Consider the following 26238-nt stretch of genomic DNA (forward strand, 5'->3'; position numbering starts at 1 on the left):
CAAATGCTGAATCAGCTTTGCATTCTCAGAAGGGAATCCACTTTGTGTACTACCCTTTATGTATATTGCTGCATTTGATTTGCCTAATATTATGTTGAGGATTTTGTGGCTAAGTTCATGAGGGTTGCTGGTTTGTAGTTTTCTATTCTTGTAATGTTTTCGTCTGGTTTTACCATCAGAGTGATGCTGGTTTCCTATGGTGAGTTGGGAAGGGTTCACTCCAATACCAAATGCTGAGATTGTATAGAATTGGCATTATTCTTCCTCGAACATTTTGAAAAATCTTCTAGTGAAGAAAACATCTGGGCCTAGAGTTTTCTTTGTTGAAAGATTTTAAACTACGAATTCATCTTCTTTAATGGACATAGGACTCTTCAGTTTATCTATTTCTTCGTGAGTTTGGTTTACGTCTTTCAAAGAATTTCTCTATTTCATCTAAGTTGCCGAGTTTTGGGGCATAGAGTAGTGATGGACCCCCTCTCATTCCTGAGGGGTATTGATTTTTTTGCTTGTTTTTCTCTCTTCGTTTTCCTTGACTTCTGATTTTATCTTTTTATCTCCTTCCTTCTGCTTAGTTTGGGTTTGATTTGCTGCTCTTTTTTCTAGTTTCTTATGGTGGAAGCGAAAACAATTTGAGTCATTTCCTCTTTTCTAAGTGTTTAATGCTTTAAATTTCCCTCTAAGCACTGCTTTAGCTGCAGCCCACAGGTTTTGCCAGGTTGTGTTTTCATTTTCATTCAGTTCAAAGTACTTTCTTAATTGCCCTTGTGACTTCACATTTGGCCCATGGACTATTTAGAAGTGTGTTATACGGTTGCCAAATACTTGGAGTTTTCCAGAGATCTATTAATGATTTATAGTTTAATTCTGTTGCGATCAGAGAATATATTTTACGTGATTTCCATTAGTTTACATCTGTAAAGCTTCACTTCATGGCCCAGAACATGGACTATCTTGGTGATGGTTCGTTGTGACGAAGATGTGCATTCTGCTGTTACTGGGTGGAGCATTCCGTGGGTGTCAGTCAGATTGCTGGGTGAAGCATTCTGTGGGTGTTAGACTGTTGGGTGGAGTGTTCCCCGGTTGTCAGCCAGACTGTTGGATGAAGCGTTCTGTGGGGTGGAGTGTTCTGTGGGTGTCACTCAGATTGAGAGTGCTGTTGAGAGGCTCTGTATGCTGATTTTTCCATCTATTTGTTCTATTAATTACTGAGAGAAGAGCGCTGAAGTCTCCAACTATAACTGCGGATTTACCATTTTCTCCTAGATCTACCTGCTTTTGCTTCATGGATGTGAAGCTCTATAGTTGCATACACATTCGACCTTTATCATTAACATTGGAGTTCCTGGGTGATGCAAACAATCAGGTGCTTGACTACTAGCTGAAGGGTTGGCGGTTTTAACTCACCCAGAGGCATCTCAGAAGACAGGCCTGGAGATCTGCCTATGGAGCACAGCTCTACTCTGCACACATGGGGTTGCCACGAGTCGGAATTGACTCAACAGCAACTACCAACAACAACAACGACATCGTTACGTGATGTCCCTCTTCAACCCTAGTCATACTCCTTGTTCTGAACTCTGCTTTTAACATGGCCACTCCAGCTGTCTTTTGATTAGTATCTGCATGGTGTATCTTTTTACATTATACACTTTTAACCTATTACGAGATCATATTTAAAGTGGATTTCTTGTAGACAGCACAAAGTTGAGCTTTTTTTTTTTAAGTAAAATTTGTCAATCTCTATCTCATAATTGGTAACTTCAGACTACTCACATTAAATGTAGTTATCAGTATGACTGGCTTAAAATCTAACATCTGCTAGCTTTATGTTTCGGCTGTTCTTTTCTCTTCCCCCTCTTTTTCTTCCTACTTTTGGATTAATAGTGTTTTTTGTTTTTGTGATTCTATTTATCCCCACTACTGGCTTATTAATGTGCTCAGCTGCTAACTGAAAGGTTCTAAGTTTGAGTTCTCCCAGAGGCACCTTGGAAGAAAGGCCTGGCATCTGCTTCTGAAAAATCTGCCACTGAAAACCCTATAGAGTGCAGTTCTACTCTGATACACATGGGTCACCATGAGTCAGCTGACTTGACAGCAGCTGGTGGTAGAGGTGGATTGGCTTATTATTTATACCTCTTACAAGGTTTTTTTTTTGTTTGTTTTGTTTGTCTTTTTATTGTGCTTTAAGCGAAAGTTCACAATTGAAGTCAGTTTCTCATACAAAAACTTATACACACATTATTACGTGACCCTAGTTGCTCCCCCTATAATGTGACAGCACGCTCCTCCTCTCCACTCTGTATTTCCCAAGTCCACTCAGCCAGCTCCTGTCTCCCTCTGCCTTCTCATCTCGCCTCCAGACAGGAGCTGCCCACTTAGTCTCAAGTGTCTACTTGAGCTAAGAAGCACACTCCTCAACAGTATCTTTTTATGTCTTATCCAGTCCAGTCTAATCCTTGAAGAGTTGGCTTCGGGAATGGTTTCAGTTTTAGGCTAATAGAGAGTCTGGAAGCCATATCTTCTGGGGTCCCTTCAGTCTCAGTCAGGCCATTAAGTCTGGTTTTTTAATAAGAATTTGAGTCCTGCACCGCACTTTTCTTCTGCTCAGTCAGGGACTAAATGCTGTGTTCCCTGTCAGGGCAGTTCATTGGTGGTAGCCAGGCACCATCTAGTTCTTCTGGTCTTGGGCTGATAGAGTCTCTGGTTTATGTGGCCCTTTCTGTTTCTTGGGCTCACATTTTCCTTGTGTCTTTGGTGTTCTTCATTCTCCTTTGCTCCAGGTGGGTTTGGACCAATTGACGTATCTTAGATGGCCACTTGCTAGCTTTTAAAACCCCAGATGCCACTCACCAAAGTGGGCAGAACATTTTCTGCATAAAATTTTCTTTAATGATTGCCCCAGGATATTCAATACACAACACAGTGAGTGGCCGTTAACCTTCAAATGCTATTGTGCTGCCTCGTGTATGACGTAAGAGCCCTGATGGTGTACTTCCAAGCCCTCCCTTCCACCACTTGTGCTATGACTGGCATGCATTTTACTTCTACACGTGGTATAAACCTACAACATGCTGTCACTAGTTCTTTTTTTTGGGGGGGGTTATGCTGGAAAAGGTTTTATTTTTTTATTTATGTACATGAGAAGAACAGATTAATCCAAGGCAAATTTTGTATGCAAGGACTACTAAGAAACCCTAACATAGAATTGCCTTCATCACCTTAAGACAAGGCTGACCAAGAGATTTAAGATAATCTTGTCTGTTCCTGTTTGCCTATTCCTCTTTACAAAAATTCAGAGTTAGTAAGCATTGGTTTCATGAATAATTAGATTTTAATTTGTTTGAGGGTAGATACAGTTGTTCGCAATCCCAAGTGCCTTTCACAGCTTCTCGTTGTGCACTGCCTAGTAAATTTTGACTCATTAGATGACGTTAGATGACAGAGTAGAAAAGCCCCATAGGGTTTCCTTGACTGTCATTTTTTTTTTTTTTTTAATAATTTTTGTGTTTTAAGTGAAAGTTTACAAATCAAGTCAGTCTCTCACACAAAAACCCATATGCACCTTGCCACACACTCCCAATTACTTCCCCCCTAATGAGACAGCCTGCTCTCTCCCTCCACTCTCTCTTTTCGTGTCCATTTCACCAGCTTCTAGCCCCCTCCACCCTCTCATCTCCCCTCCAGGCAGGAGATGCCAACATAGTCTCAAGTGTCCGCCTGATCCAAGCAGGTCACTCCTCACCAACATCCATCTCCAACCCAATGTCCAGTCCAATCTACGAAGAGTTGGCTTCAGGAATGGTTCCTGTCCTGGGCCATGACCACCAGGGTCCTTCTAGTCTCAGTCAGACCATTAAGTCTCGTCTTATGAGAATTTGGGGTCTGCATCCCACTGCTCTCCTGCTCCCTCAGGGGTTCTCTGTTGTGTTCCATGTCAGGGCAGTCATCAGTTGTAGCCGGGCACCATCTAGTTCTTCTGGTCTCAGGATGATGTAGTCACTGGTTCATGTGGCCCCTTCTGTTTCTTGGGCTCATAATCGCCTTATGTCCTTGGTGTTCTTCATTCTCCTTTGATCCAGGTGGGTTGAGACTCATTGATGCATCTTAGATGGCTGCTTGCTAACGTTTAAGACCCCAGACGCCACTCTTCAAGGTGGGATGCAGAATGTTTTCTTAATAGAGTTTATTATGCCAGTTGACTTAGATGTCCCCTCAAACCATGGTCCCCAGACCCCTGCCCCTGCTATGCTGGCCTTTGAAGCATTCCGTTTATTCAGGAAACGTCTTGCTTTTGGTTTAGTCCAATTGTGCTGACCTCTCCTGTATTGTGTGCTGTCTTTCCCTTCACCTAAAGTAGTTCTTACCTACTATCTAATTAGCGAATGCCCCTCCTCCACCCTCCCTCCCTCCCCCTCTCGTAACCACGAAAAAATGTTTTCTTCTCAGTTTAAACTATTTCTCAAGTTCTTATAATAATAGTGGTCTTATGCAATATTTGTCCTTTTGCAACTAATTTCACTCAGCATAATGTCTTCCAGGTTCCTCCATGTTATGAAATGTTTCACAGATCCCTCACTGTTCTTTATCGACGCATAGTATTCCATTGTGTGAATATACCATAATTTATTCATCCATTCATCTGTTGATGGGCACGTTGGTTGCTTCCATTTTTTGCTATTGTAAACAGTGCTGCAATAAACATGGGTGTGCACATATCTGTCCATGTAAAGGCTCTTACTTCTCTAGGATATATTCCAAGGAGTGGGATTACTGGATCATATGGTAGTTCTATTTCTAGCTTTTTAAGGAAGCGCCAAATTGATTTCCAAAGTGGTTGTACCATTTGATATTCCCATCAGCAGTGTAGAAGTGTTCCAATCTCTCCACAGCCTCTCCCACATTTATTATTTTGTGTTTTTTGATTAATGCCAGCCTTGTTATAATGAGATGAAATCTCATTTTAATTTTGATCTGCATCTCTCTAATGGCTAATGATCGTGAACATTTCCTCATATATCTGTTAGCTACCTGAACGTCTTCTTTAGTGAAGTGTCTATTCATATCTTTTGCCCATTTTTTAATTGGGTTATTTGTCTTTTTGCAGTTGAGTTTTTGCAGTATCATGTAGATTTTAGAGATCAGGTGCTGATCAGAAATGTCATAGCTAAAAACTTCTTCCCAGTCTGTAGGTAGTCGTTTTACTCTTTTGGTGAAGTCTTTGGATGAGCATAAGTGTTTGATTTTTAGGAGCTCCCAGTTACCTAGTTTTTCTTCTACATTCTTTATAATGTTTTGTATACGGTTTATGCCATGTATTAGGGCTGCTAACGTTGTCCCTATTTTTCCTTCCATGATCTTTATCGTTTTAGATTTTACATTTAGGTCTGTGATCCATTTTGAGTTAGTTTTTTGCATGGAGTGAGGTATGGGTCTTGTTTCCTTTTTTTGCAGACAGATATCCAGTTATGCCAGCACTGTTTGTTAAAAAGGTTGTTTTTTCCCCATTTAACTGTTTTGGGGCCTTTGTCAAATATCAGCTGCTCATATGTGGATGGATTTATATCTGGATTCTCAATTCTGTTCCATTGGTCCATGTATCTGTTGTTGTACCAGTATCAGGCTGTTTTGACTACTGTGGTGGTATAATAGGTTCTAAAATCAGGTAGTGTGAGGCCTCCCACTTTGTTCTTCTTTTTCAGTAATGCCTTATTTATCCGGGGCCTCCTTCCCTTCCATATGAAATGGGTGATTTGTCTCTCCATCTCATTAAAGAATGTCCTTGGGATTTGGATCAGAATTGCATTAAATGTATAGATCACTTTTGGTAGAATAGACATTTTTATAATGTTAAGTCTTCCTATCCACGAGCAAGGAATGACTTCCACTTATGTAAGTCTCTTTTGGTTTCTTGCAGAAGTGTACTGTAGTTTTCTTTGTATAAGTCTTTTACATCTCTGATAAGATTTATTCCTAAGTATTTTATCTTCTTGGGGGCTACTGTAAATGGCATTGATTTGGTAATTTCCTCTTCGATGTTCTTTTTGTTGGTGTAGAGGAATTCAACTGATTTTTGTATGTTTATCTTGTATCCTGATACTCTGCTGAACTCTTCTATTAGTTTCAGTAGTTTTCTGGAGGATTCCTTAGGGTTTTCTGTGTATGAGATCATGTCATCTGCAAATAGAGATACTTTTACTTCTTCCTTGCCAATCTAGATGCCCTTTATTTCTTTATCTAGCCTAATTGCTCTGGCTAGGACTTCCAGCACAATGTTGAATAAGAATGGTGATAAAGGGCATCCATGTCTGGTTCCTGATCTCAATGGGAATGTTTTCAGGCTCTCTCCATTTAGGGTGATGTTGGCTGTTGACTTTGTATAAATGCCCTTTTTTATTATGTTGAGAAATTTTCCTTCTATTCCTATTTTGCTGAGAGTTTTTTTATCATGAATGAGTGTTGAACTTTGTCAAATGCCTTTTCTGCAACAATTAATAAAATCATGTGATTCTCGTCTTTTATTTTATTTATGTGGTGGATTATGTTAATTGTTTTTCTAATGTTGAAACATTCCTGCACCTGGTATGAATCCCACTTGGTCATGGTGAATTTTTTTTTTGATATGTTGTTGAATTCTATTGGCTAGAATTTTGTTGAGGATTTTTGCATCTATGTTCATGAGGGATACAGGTCTGTAATTTTCTTTTCTTGTGGTGTCTTTACCTCGCTTTGGTATCAGGGATATGGTGGCTTCATAGAATGAATTTGGTAGTATTCTGTCCTTTTCTATGCTCTGAAATACCTTTAGTAGTAGTGGTGTTAACTCTTCTCTGAAAGTTTGGTAGAACTCTGCCGTGAAGCTGTCTGGACCAGGGCTTTTTTATGTGGGGAGTTTTTTGGTTACCTTTTCAATCTCTTCTTTTGTTATGGGTCTGTTTAGTTGTTCTACCTCTGTTTGTATTAGTTTAGGTAGGTAGAGTGTTTCTAGGAATTCTTCCATTTCATCTAGGTTTTCAAATTTGTTTGAGTATAGTTTTTCATAGTAATCTGATATGATTCTTTTAATTTCAGTTGGGTCTGTTGTAGTATCGCCCATCTCATTTCTTACTCGGATTATTTGCTTCCTCTCCTGTTTTTCTTTTGTCCATTTGGCCAGTGGTTTATCAATTTTGTCAAGTTTTTCAAAAAACCAGCTTTTGGTCTTGTTAATTCTTTCAATTGTTTTTCTGTTTTCTATTTCATTTACTTCAGCTCTAATTTTTATTATTTGTTTTCTTCTGGTGCCTGTGGGTTTCCTTTGTTACTCTCTTTCTATTTGTTTAAGTTGTAGGGATAATTCTTTGATTTTGGCCCTTTCTTCTTTTTGGATGTGTGCATTTATTGATATAAATGGGTCTCTAAGCACCGCTTTTGCTGTGTCCCAAAGGTTCTGATAGGAAGTGTTTTCATTCTCATTGGATTCTATGAATTTCTTTATTCCATGCTTAATGTCCTCTATAATCCAGTCTTTTTTGAGGAGGGTATTGTTCAGTTTCCAAGTGTTTGATTTCTTTTTCCTGCTTTTTCTGTCATTGATTTCCACTTTTATGGCCTTATGGTCAGAGAAGATGCTTTGTAATATTTCAATGTTTTGGATTCTGCTAAGGCTTGGTTTATGACCTAATAAGTGGTCTATTCTAGAGAATGTTCCATGTGCACTAGAAAGAAAGTATACTTGGTTGCTGTTGGGTGGAGTGTTCTGTATATGTCTACGAGGTCAAGTTGGTTGATTGTGGCATTTAGATCTTCCGTGTCTTTATTGAGCTTCTCTCTGGATGTCCTGTCCTTCACCGAGAGTGGTGTGTTGAAGTCTCCTACTATTATTGTGGAGCTGTCTAGCTCACTTTTCAGTGCTGATAGAGTTTGTTTTATGTATCTTGCAGCCCTGTCATTGGGTGCATAAATATTTAATATGGTTATATCTTCTTGGTGCATTGTCCCTCTAATCATTATATAGTGTCCTTCCTTATCCTTTCTGATGGATTTAACTTTAAAGTCTGTTTTGTCAGAAATTAATATTGCCACTCCTGCTCTTTTTTGATTGTTGTTTGCTTGATATATTTTTTTCCATCCTTTGAGTTTTAGTTTGTTTGTGTCGCTAAGGTGTGTCTCTTGTAGGCAGCATATAGATGGATCTTGTTTTTTTTATCCATTCTGTCACTCTTTGTCTCTTTATTAGTGCATTATAGATAGGTATGAATTTAGTGTTATCATTTTGATGTCTTTTTTTTTGTGTGTTGACAGTTTCTTTTTCCCACTTGATTTTATGTGCTGAGTAGATTTTCTTTATACATTGCCCTTTCCTCATATTTGTTGTCGTTGATTTTGTTTCTGCTGAGGCTATATTTTTCCCTTGTATTTTATTTTGATGAGTAGGATAGTTTGTCTCCTTTGTGGTTACCTTATTATTTACCCCTATTTTTCTAAATTTAAAGCTAACTTTTATTTCCTTGTATTGCTGTTATCTTCCTCTCCATATGGAAGGTGTATGATTACGTTTCTTAGTCCCTCTTTATTATTTTAATGTTGTCTTCTTTTATATAATAACATCGCTGGTACTCTGTTCTGGGCTTTTTTTTTTTTTTTTTTTATAATCTTGCTTTGTTTTTTTGGATTTCCCTGTCTCGGTTGACTTCTGGTTGCTCTGCCCAGTGTTCTAGTCTTGGGTTGATACCTGATATTATTGATTTTCTAGCCAAAGAACTCCCTTTAGTATTTCTTATAGTTTTGGTTTTTACAAATTCCCTCAACTTATGTTTATCTGGAAAGTCTTAATTTCACCCTCATATTTAAGAGACAGTTTTGATGGATATATGATTCTGGGCGGGCAATTTTTTTCCTTCAATTTTTTAAATATGTCATCCCATTGCCTTCTTGCCAGCGTGGTTTCTGCTGAATAGTCCGAGCTTATTCTTATCGGCTCTCATTTGTAGGTGACTTTTCGTTTATCCCTTGCTGCTCTTATAATTCTCTCTTTATCTTTGGTTTTGGCAAGTTTGATTATGTCTTGGTGGCTTTCTTTTAAGATCTACCTTATGTGAAGTTCGATGAGCATCTTGGATAGATATCTTCTCATCTTTCAGAATATCAGGGAAGTTTTCTGCCAACAAATCTTCAACAATTTTCTCTGTATTTTCTGTTATCCCTCCCTGTTCTGGTACTGCAATCACTCGTAGGTTATTTCTCTTGATACAGTCCCACATGATTCTTAAGGTTTCTTCATTTTTTAAAATTCTTTTATCTGATTTTTCTTCAAATATATTAGTGCCAAGTGATTTATCTTCAAGTTCAGAAATTCTAGCTTCTACTTGCTCAATTCTGCTCCTCTGGCTTCCTATTGAGTTATCTAATTCTGTAATTTTATTGTTAATCTTCTGAATTTCTGATTGCTGTCTGTCTATGGATTTTTCCAGCTTACTAAACTTTTCATTATGTTCCTGAATAATCTTTCTAATTTCTTCAGTTGCTTTATCTGCTTGTTCCTTGGCTTGTTCTGTGTATTGCCTCATTTCCTTCCTGATGTCTTGAAGGGTTCTGTATATTAAACTTTTGTATTCTGCCTCTGGTAATTCCAGGAATGTACTTTCATGTAGAAGTTCCCTGGATTCTTTGTTTTGAGAGCCTGTTGAGGTGATCATGGTCTGTTTCTTTATGTGACTTGATATTGACTGTTATCTGCAACCCATCTATAAGTTATTGTATTAGTTTATGCTTGCTTACTGTGTCATAGCTGCTTGCTTTGTTTTGTTTTGATATACCCCTATGGGTTGCTTGAGTGAGCTAGCTTGATTATTTTCGCCTTTGGAGCTCTGGTGTCCTGTCCCCAGCTGGCTAGAGCTGTTATCAGATATATCAGTCTAGGAGTCCATTCAGTTTTCTTGTATGAATTCAGCTCAGGTTTCCAGGTAGCTGATCATCAAGTGTGTGGTACAGGCTCTGTCCTACAGTCTTAGAGGAGCAGCGGTGATTGGGGTATATACTGGTATCTGATTGCAGCAGGGGGTCACACTCTGAACAAGGCAGGGGGCTGAGGCCTGACCCCCAAGTGTCTCTGAGGAAAACGCGTCTCTGTTCCCTAGAGCGTGCTGGTGGGCGGTTTCTGCAGATGGACCACTGGCACCCAAAGGTTTTGGTTGTAAGGACTGGGAGGTACCAGTTATCTTTGGACCCCTGTCACGGGTGGCTGGGTGACCTGAGTAAAGCTACCAGTTCTTAAGTTCCTGATGTGGGTAGGTGAGGACCTTGTTTAATAGGCAAAGCAACGTCAAACGTCAAACACCCACCTCTCCACCGCACAGCTGAAATGGTTGGAGTTTGCCAACAAGGGCCTATTCTCCTCAAATATGCCCACACAGGTCCATGGAGAAGGGAAAGGTGCTCAAGGTGCACAGACGGTTTATGCCTGGACAGGAGCCACTTCTGTCCTGAGCTCCCCTGGTTAATGAAGCTAGCAAATTACCTTTCCCCGCCCAGTTGCAAATTTTTTCCTTCCCCAAGGCTGGGAGGAGGGCTCCAGGTGCTCACCAGGGTCTATCTCAGGCCCACGGATTCAGCCGCTGAAGCCGGCCTGGGGGTTGGGGGCGCGGTGAAATATACGCAAGCACTTAGCTTTTGCCGAGAGCGCTGTTCTCCTCAGGTTCCGGAGGTGTGAGTGGGCCGTGTGGCTGGCTGCTTCTCCCTGAGGAAACTGCGGCCGAATGCTAGGACCAGCCTGCCACCGCCACCACCGCTGTTCTGGAAATGGTGCCTGAGGGCTCCCCGCGATTCAGGTCCGGTAACTCCTCTCTGCTTCTGAACGATCTCTTCCTTCCCCTGCCCCTCGGTTCGTTGTCTAAGCTTGCCTTTGATGCTCAGGGCTCCCAGCTTGTCACAAATATACTGGTTTCACTTGTTTTTTTCGGGTCTTTGTTGTAAAGAGGGCTCAGTGGAAGCATCTGTCTATTTAGCCATCTTGGCTCCGCCTCCTGTCACTAGTTCTTACAGAGTCAATTATCTTTTAGAGAAATTAAAAATAATGAAAAAAAGGTCTTTTATATGTACCTTAATTTTAATCACTTCTGAAGGTCTTCACTTCTTTCTTTGGGTTCAAGTTTCTCTCTGATATCATATTTCTCTTGCCTGAAAGACTACCTTTAACATTTCTGGTCCTGCAGGTAATGACTTAACCAGAAGACAATACTGGTGCTATGGCAAAGCATGTGGGGAGACAGGCCGTGTAGCACTGCACGGTCACTGTCTGTAGAAGTGGGAACACTATCCCCAGGTGCCTAGCAAGCCAGAGTGCAACCATCCTCTTGGGGGTGGTCAGGTGGAAACAGGGTAGGAGCATGCTGGCTAGGCCTCTCCATCTAGCTGTGGAGTCTGTGCAGCTTTCATGGGAAAACAAATGCTCTTGTCAGGGTTTCCTGGAGGGGAACCTCCTGTCTGCTTTCCTTCTGAAGTTCCTGGGAACAACCGGAGGCATGGTTTCAGGAAGTGGAAGTGGTGTGGCACCAGCCAGCCTCCTGACAGGAAGCTAAGCCCACAGCTAACTGAGCTGATGTGGAGTAACGTCCAGGTAAGACAGTCACGTTTTGAGGCTGTGTTCCTGGAGGGTTCTGTACGAGAATGCCACGTGCAGTGTCATTTGTCATAGGAAAGAAACAGGAAAGCCATGCTTTTTTTTTTTAAAGAATGGTTGATGGCCTGAGGAAACGCTCAATGCTCAGCACATAACGTGAGTGAGATGGAGTAGGACAAAGAGCCATGATCGCGGGCAATCCTGAGTTTGACTTCCTCCTTTTCAGAATTTTTTTATTTTCCGAATTTTTAATAATGTATTTTATGAAACAGCTTTGTATATATGCAGATTTAGTCAGCCGTGGAGCAAGTTCTGTGTCTACCCTTGGGCACATTAATACCCTATTCTAAGTACAAACCAGTTTGCCATTGAGTTGATTCTGACTCATGGCGACCCCAAGTGTGTCAGAGCAGAACTGGACTCCATGGAGTCTTCAGGGGCTGGTTTTTCAGAGGAGCCTCTGAGTGGGTTTGAACTGCCAAGCTTTTGGCTAGTAGTCAAGTGCTTAAGTGTTTGCGCCACCCAGGGGATCCTCACAAAAAGATATGAGACATTAATTTTAATGGCTGAACAGTATTCTATTACATAAATACATCACTTTTTATTCATTCTCCAACTAATTAGTGGTCATTTAGTTTGCTTTCAACTTTTTGCTCTTACAAATAACCATCGTCGCAAACATCTGTGGACACGCATCATTACACTGAAGGTTGCTAGGGGTTCTGTAGAACACATTTCTCACAGCAGGCTTGCTGGTCTCTGGGGTGCACCCATTTGCAATTCTGATACCTACTGACAAATTGCCCTGCATAAAGGTAGTATTTCACCCACAGCAACCACATCTGAGAGGCAGATTTCCCCACACCCTTGTAAGCCAATCTTTGGGGAGAATCAATCTTTGAAATTTGCCAACTGGAGAGGAAAAAAAAAATTGTATTACTTTTTCAATCAGAACAAAATTCAATAAATCTCTTCTGAAGTACACAGCAGATCATTTTGAACATTCTTTTGTGGTTGCTAAGGTGGCTGTGAGCTCTGTAAAGCCACACACGGAGGAGAGGAGGTGCTCTCATAAACAAAGGCAAACCGCGTCCACAACATGCTTCTTTTCGGCTTTAGAATCCTTCCCATTAGTTGATAAAAACGCCAACAGAAATTGTCATTACAATCCTGTTTGTGGGTACTCAGTCCTACTAACCACGGGGTCCACATGACTCTAACAGTGGGCATAATTTTGCTAGCTGGTGAATATTTTAGTTTCTTATGCTTACCTTTTGAAACAGTTCGAGTCTGGGGTTCTTCCACCCTTTTCGAGGTACAATCTTAGCCATAGAGTTATTTTTAGTTTTTATGCATGAAGCAGGGTAATAAAAAAAGATCCTAATGAATTTTATTACACAAACAACCTGCTAGGTAATTAATTAAAGAAGCATACCAGTATGAATTAAAAAAAAAAAATTTTTTTTTTTTTATTAATAGCACCCGGAAAAAGAAAACATTATTATTATTTTTTTTAATAACAATGAGATAAAGATGTCTTGCTTCCACCTCTCAAGTTTAGAAAAAGGACTCTTAATAATGTGAAGGCAAAGCCATTTCAAGCCTGAAACCACCCTGGGATTTTGGTTGTCATTGAGAGTTGCAGACAAAACTGATCATAATATAGCTTCATTTGCAACAGAACACCCAGAGCTTGTCATTTCAAAAGGTAAAAAACAAGAGCTTATTTTCACATACCTGATGGATGAGAGGAAACAACTCGCCTATTCAACAGTTATTCCTGATGCCTCCTGCGCACTGAGAGCCCGGGACATCCCTCCTCACAGCCTTGATGAACCTAAGTGCCTGGGATGTCCCCTCCTCACAGCCTCAATGGACCTAAGAGCCTGGGACGTCCCTCCTCACAGCCTTGATGGACCTAAGAGCCTGGGATGTCCCTCCTCACAGCCTTGATGGACCTAAGAGCCTGGGTGACCTTCGTCGCAGCCTTGAAGGACCTAAGAGCCTGGGATGTCCCTCCTCAGAGCCTCGATGGACCTAAGAGTCTGGGACGTCTCTCCTTACAGCCTTGAAGGACCTAAGAGCCCAGGGCAGCCTTCCTCACAGCCTCGAAGGACCTAAGAGCCCAGGGCAATCTTCCTCACAGCCTTCAAGGACCTAAGAGCCCAGGGTGGCCTTCCTCACAGCCTTGAAGGACCTAAGAGCCTGGGACATCCCTCCTTATAGCCTCAAAGGACCTAAGAGCCCAGGACGTCCCTCCTCACAGCCTTGAAAGAGCCCAGGACGTCCTTCCTCACAGCCTCAAAGGACTAAGAACCTGGGACATCCCTTCTCACAGCATCAAAGGACCTAAGAGCCCAAGACATCTCTCCTCACAGTCTTGGTGGACCTAACAGCCCTGAATGTCCCTCCTTACACCCTCAGTGGAGCTAAGAACCCAGGAAGTCCCTTCTTACAGGCTCAATGGACCTAAGAGCCCAGGAAGTCCCTCCTTGCAGCCTCAATGGACCTAAGAGCCCAGGACATCCCTCTTCATAGCCTCAAAGGACCTAAGAACACAAGTCATCTCTCCTCAAAGTCTTGATGGACCTAAGAGCCCAGGACGTCCCTCCTTACAGCCTCAATGGACCTAAGAGCCCAGGACATCCCTTCTCACAGCCTCAATGGAACCTAAGAGCCCGGAACGTCCCTCCTCACAGCCTTGAAGGACCTAGGAGCCCAGGGCGATCCTTCTCACAACCTCAGTGGACCTAAGAGCCCAGGACATCCCTCCTCACAGTCTTGGTGGACCTAAGCAGTGAGAGCTGGGCCGTCTCTCCTCACAGCCCTGCCTTGATGGACCTAACCTGCCATGTTTGAGCTTCAGGACCCTGTACAATGGAGGCAGGCTAGGGAGTGGGGCTGGTGCTTTCTGTCACCTCCATGCCAGGGACGCCCCAGACTCCTCCTTAGTGTAGACTCCTCAGGCACACCTGGGAGGGGAACACGCAAGCAGAAGGACACAAAAGAACACAGATTTGCAGCTACACCTCTAAAGAAAGGGAGGCGTAGCCTTAGCCACAGAACAGACCCTGGCCTTTGTTTTGCACGGGATGAGTAACATACAAACATTCACAGAGAGGCAAATGATTGAGCGCTTGACTGCTAACCAAAACGATGGCGGTTTGAACCCACTCAGAGGTGCCTGGGAGGGCAGGCCTGGCAATCTGCTTCTGAAAAAGCAGCCATTGGAAACCCTATGGAGCAGTTGTACTCTGCACGTGTAGGGTTGCCATGAGTCAGAATCAACTCAGCAGCAACTGACCACAACATGGAGAGGTGCTCCCGACAGGACCTGAACCCCTATCTGGCACTGAGCACGCTTCCGGGGACTTGCTCCTGCAATGAGCTGATGTGCAAACTCACCTCAGTGCCTGGGGAGCCCTGCGTGGTGCAAACGGTTAAGCATTCAGCTATGAGCCGAAAGGTTGGGGCTCAAGTCCACCCAGAGGAGCCTCAGAAAAAAGGCCTGGTGATCTAATTCTGAAAAACCAGCCATTGGAAACCCCAAGAAGCACAATTCCACTGTGATGCATATGGGGGGGTCGCCATGAGTCAGAGCTGACTTTACGGCAACTGGTTTGGTTTTTGGTTTAAGTAAACCGTGCTTGGGAGAGGAAAGCAAATCCAGGTCCAGTCTTAGGAGACAAGGCTTGTGGATTATCTGTGTCAGTCCCCCCTCACCGTACACACACGGCTGAGAACAGCCACTGTCTACCACGCTAACAGACTGCCACCCTTCACAGCCATTGCCGTTTCCACCGGGGTAAGACCAGCCTGCCTCGCTGTCTTCACTGCTGGACCTCATTCTCCGTAAAGCACTAGACTGTGCCAAGGGAACCAAACCTCTGTTAATGTTAAGCCAAATCCCATTTAACTTTTAAACAGACCAGACCATAGTTCTAAAGGACAACTCGCCCTCAACACGCTGGTCTCTCGTCACCTCCTGGCTCCCGCTCCCATGCTGTTGGGAGCTCCTGGCTGACCTCATACACGTCCTGGAAGTGGTTTGCTCTCTTCTGTCTTAACCAGCAGCGTCCTAGGGACTGGACGAGGGCGCTTTCCACACAGTCTGCATGTGGACAATGTCTCCACGACCATGGGAGATAAGAGGACCAAGCCATGCTTGGTTTGGACCGTAGGCGTCTGACCTCAGATGTGACCTACATGCCTCAGTGGTCTATGCCTTTAATATTCTTTCCCGTGGACAATGTCTCCACGACCATGGGAGATAAGAGGACCAAGCCAGGCTTGGTTTGGACCGTAGGCGTCTGACCTCAGATGTGACCTACATGCCTCAGTGGTCTATGCCTTTAATATTCTTTCCCCTGACCATAAAGGCACTTCATGCTTAGTATAGAGAAGGCAGAAAAGATGGGAGAGCATAGAAAAAAGCAAAGCTCGGCACCCCCCGCTCATGTCACGGAGATCTGCATTGGTGGGTTTTGGGTCCTCCAGCCCTTTCCATGCACACAGGTGTGTACTGTGGCACAGACAGCTATGACCATTCTACACGTCTAGTTTCCTGTCCAGCTTTTTCCCTTTGCAGACATCTCATCACCAGCATTTCCTTGTGACATCAATTAGCTTTTTCAGCTTAATTTTTTAATAGCTCCAATTGTATCTCATAAAATGTTTCCTGACTTTTAAACATCATCTCTCTGTTGGACATGTGAATCGATCCCAGTCTTCACTATTATAAATGGTACAAACATCACCCTCGTCTCTGATTATTTCCTTAAGTTAATATCTTAGCAAAGGAATCCCTGGGTTACAGGGAGTGGCTTTTTACGACTCTTTAAAGCCAAACTCCTTTCTAGAAAATTTGGGCTGTTCACACTGTCAGGTCCACCTGAAAAACGGAAGCGGGACCTCTTCTGGCTTTTCAGCAGTGGGGCACAATAAATTAGAACTTTATTACTTGCCTCAGGTACTGGCAACGATTATCTGTGTTTTTATTGAGGAGATCAGGATTTGCCACAGGGAAAAAGGAGCTCGAGAGAAAAGCTGTCATCAAGAGCCCAGATAGTTTCCAAAGAAATTACTTTTCAATTACCTATATGAGGGGAAAGAACATAGACAAGAGCCCAGATAGTTTCCAAAGAAATTACTTTTCAATTACCTATATGAGGGGAAAGAACATAGACATAGGAGAGTCTGAAAATGACTTTCCAGAAGGATGTCCTGTGGGGAGGCTGGTGTGAAGATTCTGCGCCGACACAGACGCCCCTGCTCCCTGCCCCCCGACCCCTGTAGTGATGCTGTGGGCTGTCGTTTGCACATGGCACGAACCTCCAGAACAGGCTCACACCCAGTCGTGGGGCTCAGCCCTGAGAGAGGCTGTGGAGAAGCCGCCTGCGCTGGAAGCAGCCTGGTGCTGCGTCTTTAAACACCAGCTGCTTTGGTGTCACGGCCCCGAGGGCTGAGCTGCTGAGTGTGGCTGGACAGCACCGGGCATCCCGCTGGGGGTCGGAGCCAGAGGGACCCCTGGTAGGAGGAGATGACGCCTCCACCCACACGTGCAGAGATTGCAGAGAGTGTGTGAGTGTGTGAGACTGTATTAGTGTGAGCACGCGTGCGTATAGACAGGAAGTAAGTGAAGTCTTTCCTTTTGCTGCTTTACCTGACATGTGAGCACCAGCTGCCATGACAGCAGTCTGGTCTCCCATCAACAGCCTGAGAACGAGAGACGCCGCACTGGGGCCAGAGTTGTGAGCCGGCTGCGCAAGGCCCTGTGTACCCTTTACGCCCAGGCCGCAGGCTAATGGGAGCCCCAGTGAGACGCGGGGCAGGGGTCTGGACCATCTGCAGGAGTGTGGCTCAGGAGTGAAGGGTACAGAGCCTCAGGCACCCGGGCCAGATGCTGGGGAAACTGGGAAGGAAAAGAGGGTCCTGGGACCCAGTGTCTGTACCACAGGGACAGGAAGGGCACAACCCCTGCAAAGGTGATCCCAGTGCTAACAATAAACCTTCATGATGGGCTGAGCAAGTGAGGGTCCAAACCCCGGTGTGTGTGGCCCCCCACGAGGGCGACCTCACCATTAACAACAAATCTTCATGATAGGCTGGGCAAGCAAGGGTCCTGAACCGCAGTGTGTGAGGCCCCTGCGAGGGTAACCCCAGTGCTAACAACCAACCTTCATGATGGGCTGAGCAAACAAGTGCCCCGAACCCTGGTGTGGGTGTGGCCCTCTGTGAGGGTGACCCCAGCGCTAACAACCAACCTTCATGACGGGCTGGGCAAAGTATCTGGCGCTCCAGTCGCAGAAGCCCGTCTGTACCGCAGCGGAGATGAAGCTCTTGTGCCCCACAGCATCATCGGCATCGTCTGTGGTCTTCACAGGGGAGGAGGGAAGGGAGGAAGCAGAAACAGCTGTTAACCTCTAGTGCCTAGAAAGTCCATAACAGGGGCAACAGCAGCAGCGGTTGGCAGTGTCCTGGCACACACCACAGCGTGTTTCTGTGCCTTCCTCCCCTTCTCCTCACGACAAGAAGCCCCAGGTATCTGAGGAGTAACCTCACTCTGCCAGCACCAGGCCTCTGAATCACCAAACATGGCAGTGCTTGTTCCAAAAGGAGTATGCAAAGCTGCTGCCGTCTTCATGTACCCATCACGTATTTATTTTTAATCACAGGATTCTGCTGTGCACCTGGTGCCCTCCGCTGCTGAGACACTCAGTCCCTGGGGCTCCTATGGGCTGCTGAGCACCTGGCATGTCCTGAACAGCCACCTCTAGCCTGCGTTCTGACAGAGAGTAGGGCAAGTCGCACACACAGGAGGGCCACAGTCCCTGCACTTGTCAAGGACCAGCTTACGGGCTCTCGTTCTCTCCTAAGTTCTCAACTAAGTTGAAGGCATAATTGAATGTTTACCGAAAAGCAAGCATTCTGTGAGCAGCGGCCGCACCAGGTGGAGTGGGCTGCTATCCACCAGAAGGGAAAGCAGAGGACAGCCAAGCTCTCACCTGCTTCTGGACATTCCAAGCACGGGGACAAGAATGGGAGGCTGTGGGAGCTGGGGGACTTGCGGCCATCACGAGGATGGGGGTGCATAAACAGAGCGGGGCGTGCCTGTCAGGCAGAAGGTGAGCGACAGCTCATGGCAGGACCCCAAATGTAGCGGTACCCACATGCCGAGGGGGTGGCTGCCCTCACCCCCACTGACGGTGTGGCGTGACATAAACCACCCGGCCTCACACCCCACACTTGGAGGCACAGCATCTCAGCCAACTATGCGCATCTCAAACTGATGGGAACTGGTGTTTGAAAGCCCCAGGTGCCTCGAAGCTTCATGTCTCCCACCTGGTCTGGGCCCTTGTCGAACATCTTCCGCGTCCGGGGGAACTGGTGGGAGTGGGGTGTGTACTGCGCCCCCATGGGGCCCGAGGCGCCCGGCCGGCCTGTGGGCAGGTCACGGCTGATCGGCTGCTTGGCCACATCATTGGTCAGGCTGGAGCTGCTTGTGCTGGACGTTGGTGGGGAGCCCCTGCCGTGGGGGAGGAGAGACATGGCGGTCACCTGGGCCCGCCACTCTGGGGCAGCCAGCGCCCCTGCTGGCCCTACCCCCCCCGCCAGTCTCCTCTGACAGATCGAGAATTCAGCCAGCCCCCATCTTCCAGCAGAGTGTCCTCGTCACCCGACGTGCCAGCATGACTCCCAGCACCACCTGAGGAGGCTGGGTTAGCGACAGGCGCTAATGCGGGTAGGCGAGTCCCTAGGACCCCGTTGGTTGAATCAATGCAGTCAGGGCCCACGAGTGAGCTGACCGAGCGGGGGGCCAGCCCGGAAGGGGCTGCACATGTGCCTGCTCTGACCACTCAGACACAGCAGCTGCTTCCTGAGGTGTAAGCACTGATGCCGGAGAGAGGAGGGGCTGCCCCGGGGGCGCTTGCTGGGAGGACATGGCTCCCACCTCACACAACTCTGACAGGCCACGGACACCAGGCTCTGCTATGCGTATGTTGCTACAATGTGCCTGATTGAAGGAGGCCTCGAAGAAGGCAGGGATTCCAGGAAGGGGCGGGTACGGTGTTCAGGGTGCGTGTGAGTGTAGATGTGAGCATTAGCATACACGCACGTGGCAGAGAGGGAGGGGGAAGACAGGGTGCAGGGCTCAGGGTGCGTGTGAGTGTATGTGTGAGCCTCAGTGTACACGCACGTGTGAGAGGGAGGGAGGAGGCAGGGTGCAGGGCTCAGGGTGCGTGTGAGTGTATGTGTGAGCCTCAGTGTACACGCACGCCTGAGAGGGAGGCAGAAGACAGCGTGCAGGACTCAGGGTGCGTGTGAGTGTATGTGTGAGCCTCAGTGTATGTGCACAGGGTAGAGAGGGAGGGAGGAGAGGAGGAGGAGGGAAGACAAGATGCAGAGGAGGCAGAGAGAGCAGAGGGCGTCAGCAGGACAGAGTTCCACACACACGCCCATGCAGCCCGACAGGAGCACTTACCCCACGGGCTGGATGTGCGTGCCCTTGTTGGTGGGGCTGGCCGGGGCCGACTGCGTGAGGGAGGCCGTGTCGAGGATGCGCTGGGGCCGGGCGTTCACCGTGGCCTGGAAGACCGAAGACACAGTAACCGGGGGTCCAGGAAGGAGGCTCACTGGGGTCACGAGATAAAAGCGTGAGGTCTGGTGGGGGGCCTTCATCTGCGGGTCACAAGATGAACATGAGGTTGGGAGGGCTCCTGAGTGGCTTCAAAATGGCAGAGAAGGCCTTTTGCTGAGGAACCTCAGATAAGCTGCTAAAGGTCCCACTGGAATTTTCCCCAGCACAACGCTGCTGAGACTCTAGGAATTGTCCACGGGGCCCAGTGAAGCTTGGCGCCGGCCGGCTGAAAGCAGCTGTGAAACCTCAGGTGGGAGAAACACTCCAGGTGCAGAGGCCTGGTCCACCTGAGAAGGCTCCCACGTGGCTCTCGGGAAGGGAGAGCCTGAGGGGCTTCTCTTTTCGGAAGACACACAGCCCGCCTCATTCCCTCAGCCGCCTCCCTGAAAACGGAGCAGCTTCCGGAGCCCCTTCCCACCGTGTCGCCTGAGTGGGCCCAGACTGCCCACCACTCTGCTCTAGTCCGATCTTCTAGAACATTCTGGCTCTCGTTTGAGATCTATGAGAGGAAGGGAACCACAATAGTGCGACCTCGTCTCACAAAGACCCTGGTGCAGGTTCCTCCCAGGCGAGGGGGGCTCAGGTGGCCTATCACTTTGCCCTCCTCTTCATGAGGCCTCTTAGGTGTCCATCTTTGGTCCCGTGAGGGCATTATTGAGGGGCCACTGCAGGAAGCGCTCCGTAATCAGGTGTCTGGCCAGGAGTCGCGGATGCTGCCACGGCGATGGTGTTCACCTAACTCCTCAGGAGGCCACACAAACGGCACAGTGCCTGGACAGGGACTGAGGGGCCACTAGTCTGATTCCAGCTCTACTCCTCAGGAAGAGAGCCTACCTATCTCCAGAGCAAAGCAGGCCCTCCCAACCAGGCCGTGTCCTGGGGCCTCACCTCACAGCCCTGGAGTCACCCAGCCCCCTCCCCTCCACCCTGTGCTTGCCTGGCTCCTCCTCCCACATGCCCCCCAGGCTGAGCCATGCCTGTGGGTTAGATTCCTTGATGGTCGGCCAGCGGGGAGGAGAGCTGGCCGAGGCCACCCTGAGTGGGTACAGCCCTGGGCACCCCAACCCCATAGCGTCATCCCTGGGGGTCTGGATTGTGGCCCAGTGCAGCTGGGTTGGTGTCTGGAGGATCAGAGTTGCCTGCACTTGAGGGAGGAATGCCATCAGCATATCTCAGGGGCAGGCTGGAGACCCGTCTGCCAAGTTTCCTTAAACACAGCTCTGTGTAGACGGAGGCAAACAGAAGGTTCTGTCAGCTGCCTTCCACAGGAGTGGGTCTGCACCAGCCTGAGACCTGGCATTAGGGAGGGAATTTTTTTAATGGGATTTTACACAGATTTTGGAACCAGAGCTGCCGGGTGATAAATGGTGATAGATGTTGGCCGACCGGCAGCTGCTTATGGCCCAGCCAGGCAGGGAGTCCTGTAGGTTCTGGACACCAGAGGTTGTGAGGGTTTGGAGAGAATGCAAGGATGCCAAAACAAGTCCTCTGGCTTTAACGAGGATGGGACAGGAGGATTCTTTACGGCCCTTCACCTAGCAGATGCTCCCTGCGAGCTGGCCTGAGTTGAACCCACCCTAAGGCTCAGGCCCCTGTGGACCAACAGGCAAACCCTGACCTCCACGGAGTCCACGGTCTAGAGGAGCCTGGAGCTGCTACTGAAAGATGCCTCTCAGTCTCCGAACCCCTTGCTTGGCAGCTGGGATCTGCACCTACAATCCAGCCAACAGACTGGGATCTAAGACAACACAGCCACCACATACTCCACTCTTACAACGCCAAGGTCTCCGAGACGATGCTTCCCTTTAAAGTAAAAATGGCAAGAAAACTAAACCACAACCAGCCTTTAAAAAGCGCTTTTTATTTTTAATTACACACGTAATATATTCTTTGTGGACTTGTTCTTTTGGTAATTATCTGGCTGCCTTTACGGGCGTGTGTGCGCACGCATGCGCGCGCACACACACCCACACAGAAAACCTAAGAGCTATATAATCTCTAAAAAAGTCTAAAAAGAGAAGGGAATTTTAAACTAAGAAGCTATAAACTAATATGCACCATCCCCAACTTCCGGAAAGACAGTGGGAGGTGACGGGGAAGACAGGAGACTTTGGGAGTTGAAAGGAAGACTTGGGGAAAGCTCTCAGCCTTCTAGACGTGCCTGGAGCCAAAGGCGCAGTCCCTGCCAGGCTGGCGCTGGTGACGCCGAAGCCCTCTCTCTGATGTCCCGGGGGCCCCCATGCTGAAAGCTTGTGTTCTGCGCATTCACTGCCCCCATGCCCATCAAGGTGGTGAAAACCAGGTGGAAGAAGGAGGTGGTTAGCTGCCTTCCCTCCTCACTCCCCACGTGGGGAGACTGAGGCTGAATTTGCTCTATGTCACGCAGCTATAGGCCAGCCCCACCTCCACATGGTGGGCGCGCAGCTGGTTGAAGAGATTTTCACGATTGTAGCTTTCGAGGTTGTGACCGTGGGCCTTCAGGGTGAGGGCTCTCTAGCCTGACAACCCCCGTTTGTTACAAACTCTGGCACCGCACCAAGGATGTGTGGGTGCTGCGGCTGCAAAGGGACCGTGACCCAGCTGTCCCGCCCGACCCAGTGTGCGGACAGCGGATGCCCAGGGAGCAGGGCACTGGTGGCTGTGGCAGAGAAGGGGAAGGCTTCCCAGGGAGGAGGCCCTTACTGGACAGGCCTAGTCAGCATTTTACATAGATAGAAAACTTTTAGAAAGATTAACAGAAAAATAATAGTGTGCTTGCTAGGTGTCAGGGTTAGGGGTACAGACTGAGGAGTGAGCCTGCTGGGCCCAAGGCCATGGCCTGGCCGCAGCTCCACGGCTATGCCGGCTCCCTGCTCCTCCCCACAGCTGGCACTGGCAGAACTGGACTCATAAGCCTGGCCTTGGGGGTCCCAGAAGTATCCCTCCTGACAAGGGGTTGAGACCAGAAGAGGAAGGGCAAGCGAGGGGCTGCAAGTCTTTTCTCCTTTCTCTTGGTGTCTCACAGGTGGCAACTGCTTCTGGTTAAAAGTAGAATTCTCAGGTGAGACACTCTCTCAGTCAGATGTAAACATAAAAGCAACCTGCAAGGATGTGTGTATTTACATGTATTGTATGTGCACATGAACGTGTGTACACATATGCATGTGTGTGCACGTGGACACGTGTTGTACATGTGAGCTTTGAGCTGCCCTATCTGGGGGTGAGTGGGATATTTTAGAAACGTTCCTGTTAGTTTTATGCCAAGGGTTTGGATTTGTGTGAGAATCTTCTTAAAAAGTGATTCCCAAAGGCCTGCCCAGGTACTCCTGGGGGGCATACAACTGGAGCCCCCACTGCTTAGTCAGAGGCCAGGGGTCTCACTGCCCCCACAGAGTCTGGTGCCCGCACAGAGGCTGCTCCGGCCCAGCGACATTGTCACAGAGAACCATGGTGAAGAAGAAGATGACACCAATGACAGAAGGAAGGCAGCTGCAGTGGCCCTCGGCCGGCCTGGGGCCGTGATGGGTTTGGTTTCCCTGCTGTCACTGCATCTAACCCTCATACGCACCCTCCAGGTGGTCCTGCTCCAGCTTTACAGACCAGGAGTTGGCCCTGGGTGGGGCAAAGGGTGAAGGAGCTCAGCTGCTCACTGAAAGGTTGGAGGTTTGAGTCCACCCAGGGGCATCTTTGAAGAAAGACCTGGTGATCTACTTCCGAAAACTCAGCCACTGAAAACCCTATGGAGCACAGTTCTGCTCTGACACACGTGAGGTCACCGTGAGCCGGAAAAGGCTCGACGGCACTTGGCTTGGTTTGGTTGTGGTTTTAGGTAAATAAATGCAATTTTAACTACATTAAACAGACACCAGGATGTCTGTGTGCAGATTGGCTGAGCCAGCTGAAACAGGAGTGCAGAAGGTGCCTGTCAAGAACATTCCAGCAGCTTTATTTTGGCCTGGAGGCTGCAGTATGCTTGCTGAGTTAAGGCCTCACAGTTCTACTGGCTGGAGGGCCAGATCAGTGACAACCAGGCCTGACTCTGGACACTGACAGAAGCTGCAAGGACCAGGGAGGAGAAACTTGTTTAGAAAGCGGCGTACTGGTAAATAACAGATTTCACTGAAGTGTGAGTCCAGGTATGAATTACAGTTCTAATGGTACTTTCAGACATGCTTTTCTGGGTATTTATTTGTCACTTTGGCCATCAATTTACAGGTAAATCATTTTACCTTTAATCAAGTGCATCCCTTTATTTTTCCAGTGTGTCTCGTTTGCACGGGTCCTACAACAGACACAGCAACCAACGCTGGCCCCGGGGAGTATGAGGCCATGGCACTACTTCTGGGTGAGTTATGTTTATAATTTTTCTCAGGAACATTAACACAGTGAGTGACTGTGAACCCACCTGCCCCTCATATCTGAAAACCTACAGCTGAGAAGCCTGCCTCAGTGTTACCCTGCGCCATGGATGATGCGACACTCTGAAGCTGGTGACGGCTCCTGGGGAATCTGTGCACGCTTCTCCCCACTTCCTTTGGTCTGGAGTCTTCCATAATAAAGCTTATAGACTTTTGGAAATTATGGAAGAAATTACGGCATCCTCCATAAAAGCAAACCCCAAGCCCGTGGAATGGGAATGTAAACACATGAAACCAGGCCACCACTCTTGAGCTGTGTGGGTCCTTCCACACATGGCCAACTAAGCAGGCACGAAAGCCAAATGCCACATCCATGGGCATTTCTGGAGCTCAGTTAGGGAGGCTGTTTCTCAGGTGGCTGTGCTTTGTCAGTGTAGCTTCGTACACTGTGAGAGATCACACACAAGATGCCAAGTTACCTTAAAGTGGGATTGACGGGCATTTCTGGCTCATAGCTACCCACCTCACACGCAACCCCAAAGGACCAACGTCTGTGGGGGCAGCTGCCTGGCCCTGACTACAGAGTGTGGGGTTTGGGCTTCAGTGCTGGGGAGCGGTTCCTAAGAGCAACTGTTTAACACCCCGGGGCAGGCTCAGAGTCAGGAATCTACTACTGTGAAATCTCATGATAACGGATTGAGATTACATTTTTAAATAACTCAGGATGATTTTTAGCAAGGTTAGAGATATAAAAGCCACTGAAAAATAAACTTAAATCAGCTTCATACATAATACCTCGACCAAAATAACCGGAACACTAAATTAATTGTGGGAGGAGATGATCAAACCAACTACACCTGTGTTGGCTGCAGCTGTGCTATGAGTTCTCTGGATGGGCCCAAGGCCAGGAGGCTGCACGGTCCTTCCACGGACAAAGAAAAGGCCCTGGAGAGCTTTGTGTGTCTAGGAGGTTTTCGGGCAAAGGACATGAACTGGCCTGTCTCTACTTTGTTTGAATACAAATCTCTAACAACTTAACCTATTCATTAATGTTCACATAAAACTGTAAAAATTATTTAAGTAAAAAAATTAAGTTTTATTTTTGAATTGTTCCCATTCTTAATTGAAAAACTATTTCTTAGTTTTCTATTAAACAATGAAGAGATTAATTTAACTGAACTGACTGGCTGTCTCTTATAATGGAACAAATGGTTAAGCACTCAGCTGCTGACTGAAAGGGTGGAGGTTCAAGTCCACCCAGAGGCACCTCGGAAGAAAGGCCTGGCAATTTTCTTCTGCAAAATCAGCCACTGAAAACCCTATGGAGCACAGTTCTGCTCTGACACACATGGGGTTGCCATGAGTTGAAGCTGGCTCATCTCCTATAGGCCAGTAACACATAAAGAAAGTCTAGAAGGTTCCTACCTTTTGAGGATGAATTATTGTTCACTCGGCTCTGCGACCAGTCACAGAGACAGTGAGGAAGGAGGTGGGCTAGTGGGTAGCTGGCTGGGGAGGGGAGGCCTGTGTGGGGTTAATCAATCTGGATAGTTTTGAGCTGGCCAGTGGCAGTGCCGAGCCGTCAGCATCGAGCTGGCCGTCCTCCCAGGGCAGGAGGTGAGGGGAGATGTGCTCAGGCCTCGACGACTCGGGTTGCAGAGACA

The 26238-nt window shown here is 47.1% G+C and overlaps 1 protein-coding gene and 1 long non-coding RNA gene across 8 annotated transcripts in view; one reads left to right on the top strand and one right to left on the bottom strand.

Annotated features, from left to right (window-relative positions):
* The window catches only part of RPTOR (regulatory associated protein of MTOR complex 1), a 444673-nt gene that overhangs the window by 36224 nt on the left and 382211 nt on the right, over nt 1-26238 (bottom strand). For 4 of the 6 annotated variants that reach the window (XM_064270591.1, XM_064270592.1, XM_064270590.1 and 1 more), the window contains 3 exons: nt 20082-20278; nt 18941-19124; nt 17863-17973 (listed from right to left, as the gene is read on the bottom strand). In XM_064270591.1, coding sequence (XP_064126661.1) covers nt 17863-17973; nt 18941-19124; nt 20082-20278 — 492 coding nt within the window. The remainder of the gene's footprint in view (nt 1-17862; nt 17974-18940; nt 19125-20081; nt 20279-26238) is intronic. The other 2 variants (XM_064270594.1, XM_064270595.1) reach the window with 1 other exon arrangement.
* On the top strand, nt 9531-16556 carry LOC135228062 (uncharacterized). 2 transcript variants are annotated; one of them, XR_010318270.1, is made up of 4 exons: nt 9531-9678; nt 10676-10808; nt 11439-11596; nt 13079-16556. It is a non-coding gene; the product is annotated as an uncharacterized LOC135228062 (long non-coding RNA). The 2 variants fall into 2 exon arrangements; XR_010318269.1 differs by having other exon boundaries at nt 9531-10808.

Source organism: Loxodonta africana, chromosome 18 (genome assembly GCF_030014295.1).
Source record: "Loxodonta africana isolate mLoxAfr1 chromosome 18, mLoxAfr1.hap2, whole genome shotgun sequence".
NCBI lineage: Eukaryota > Metazoa > Chordata > Mammalia > Proboscidea > Elephantidae > Loxodonta > Loxodonta africana.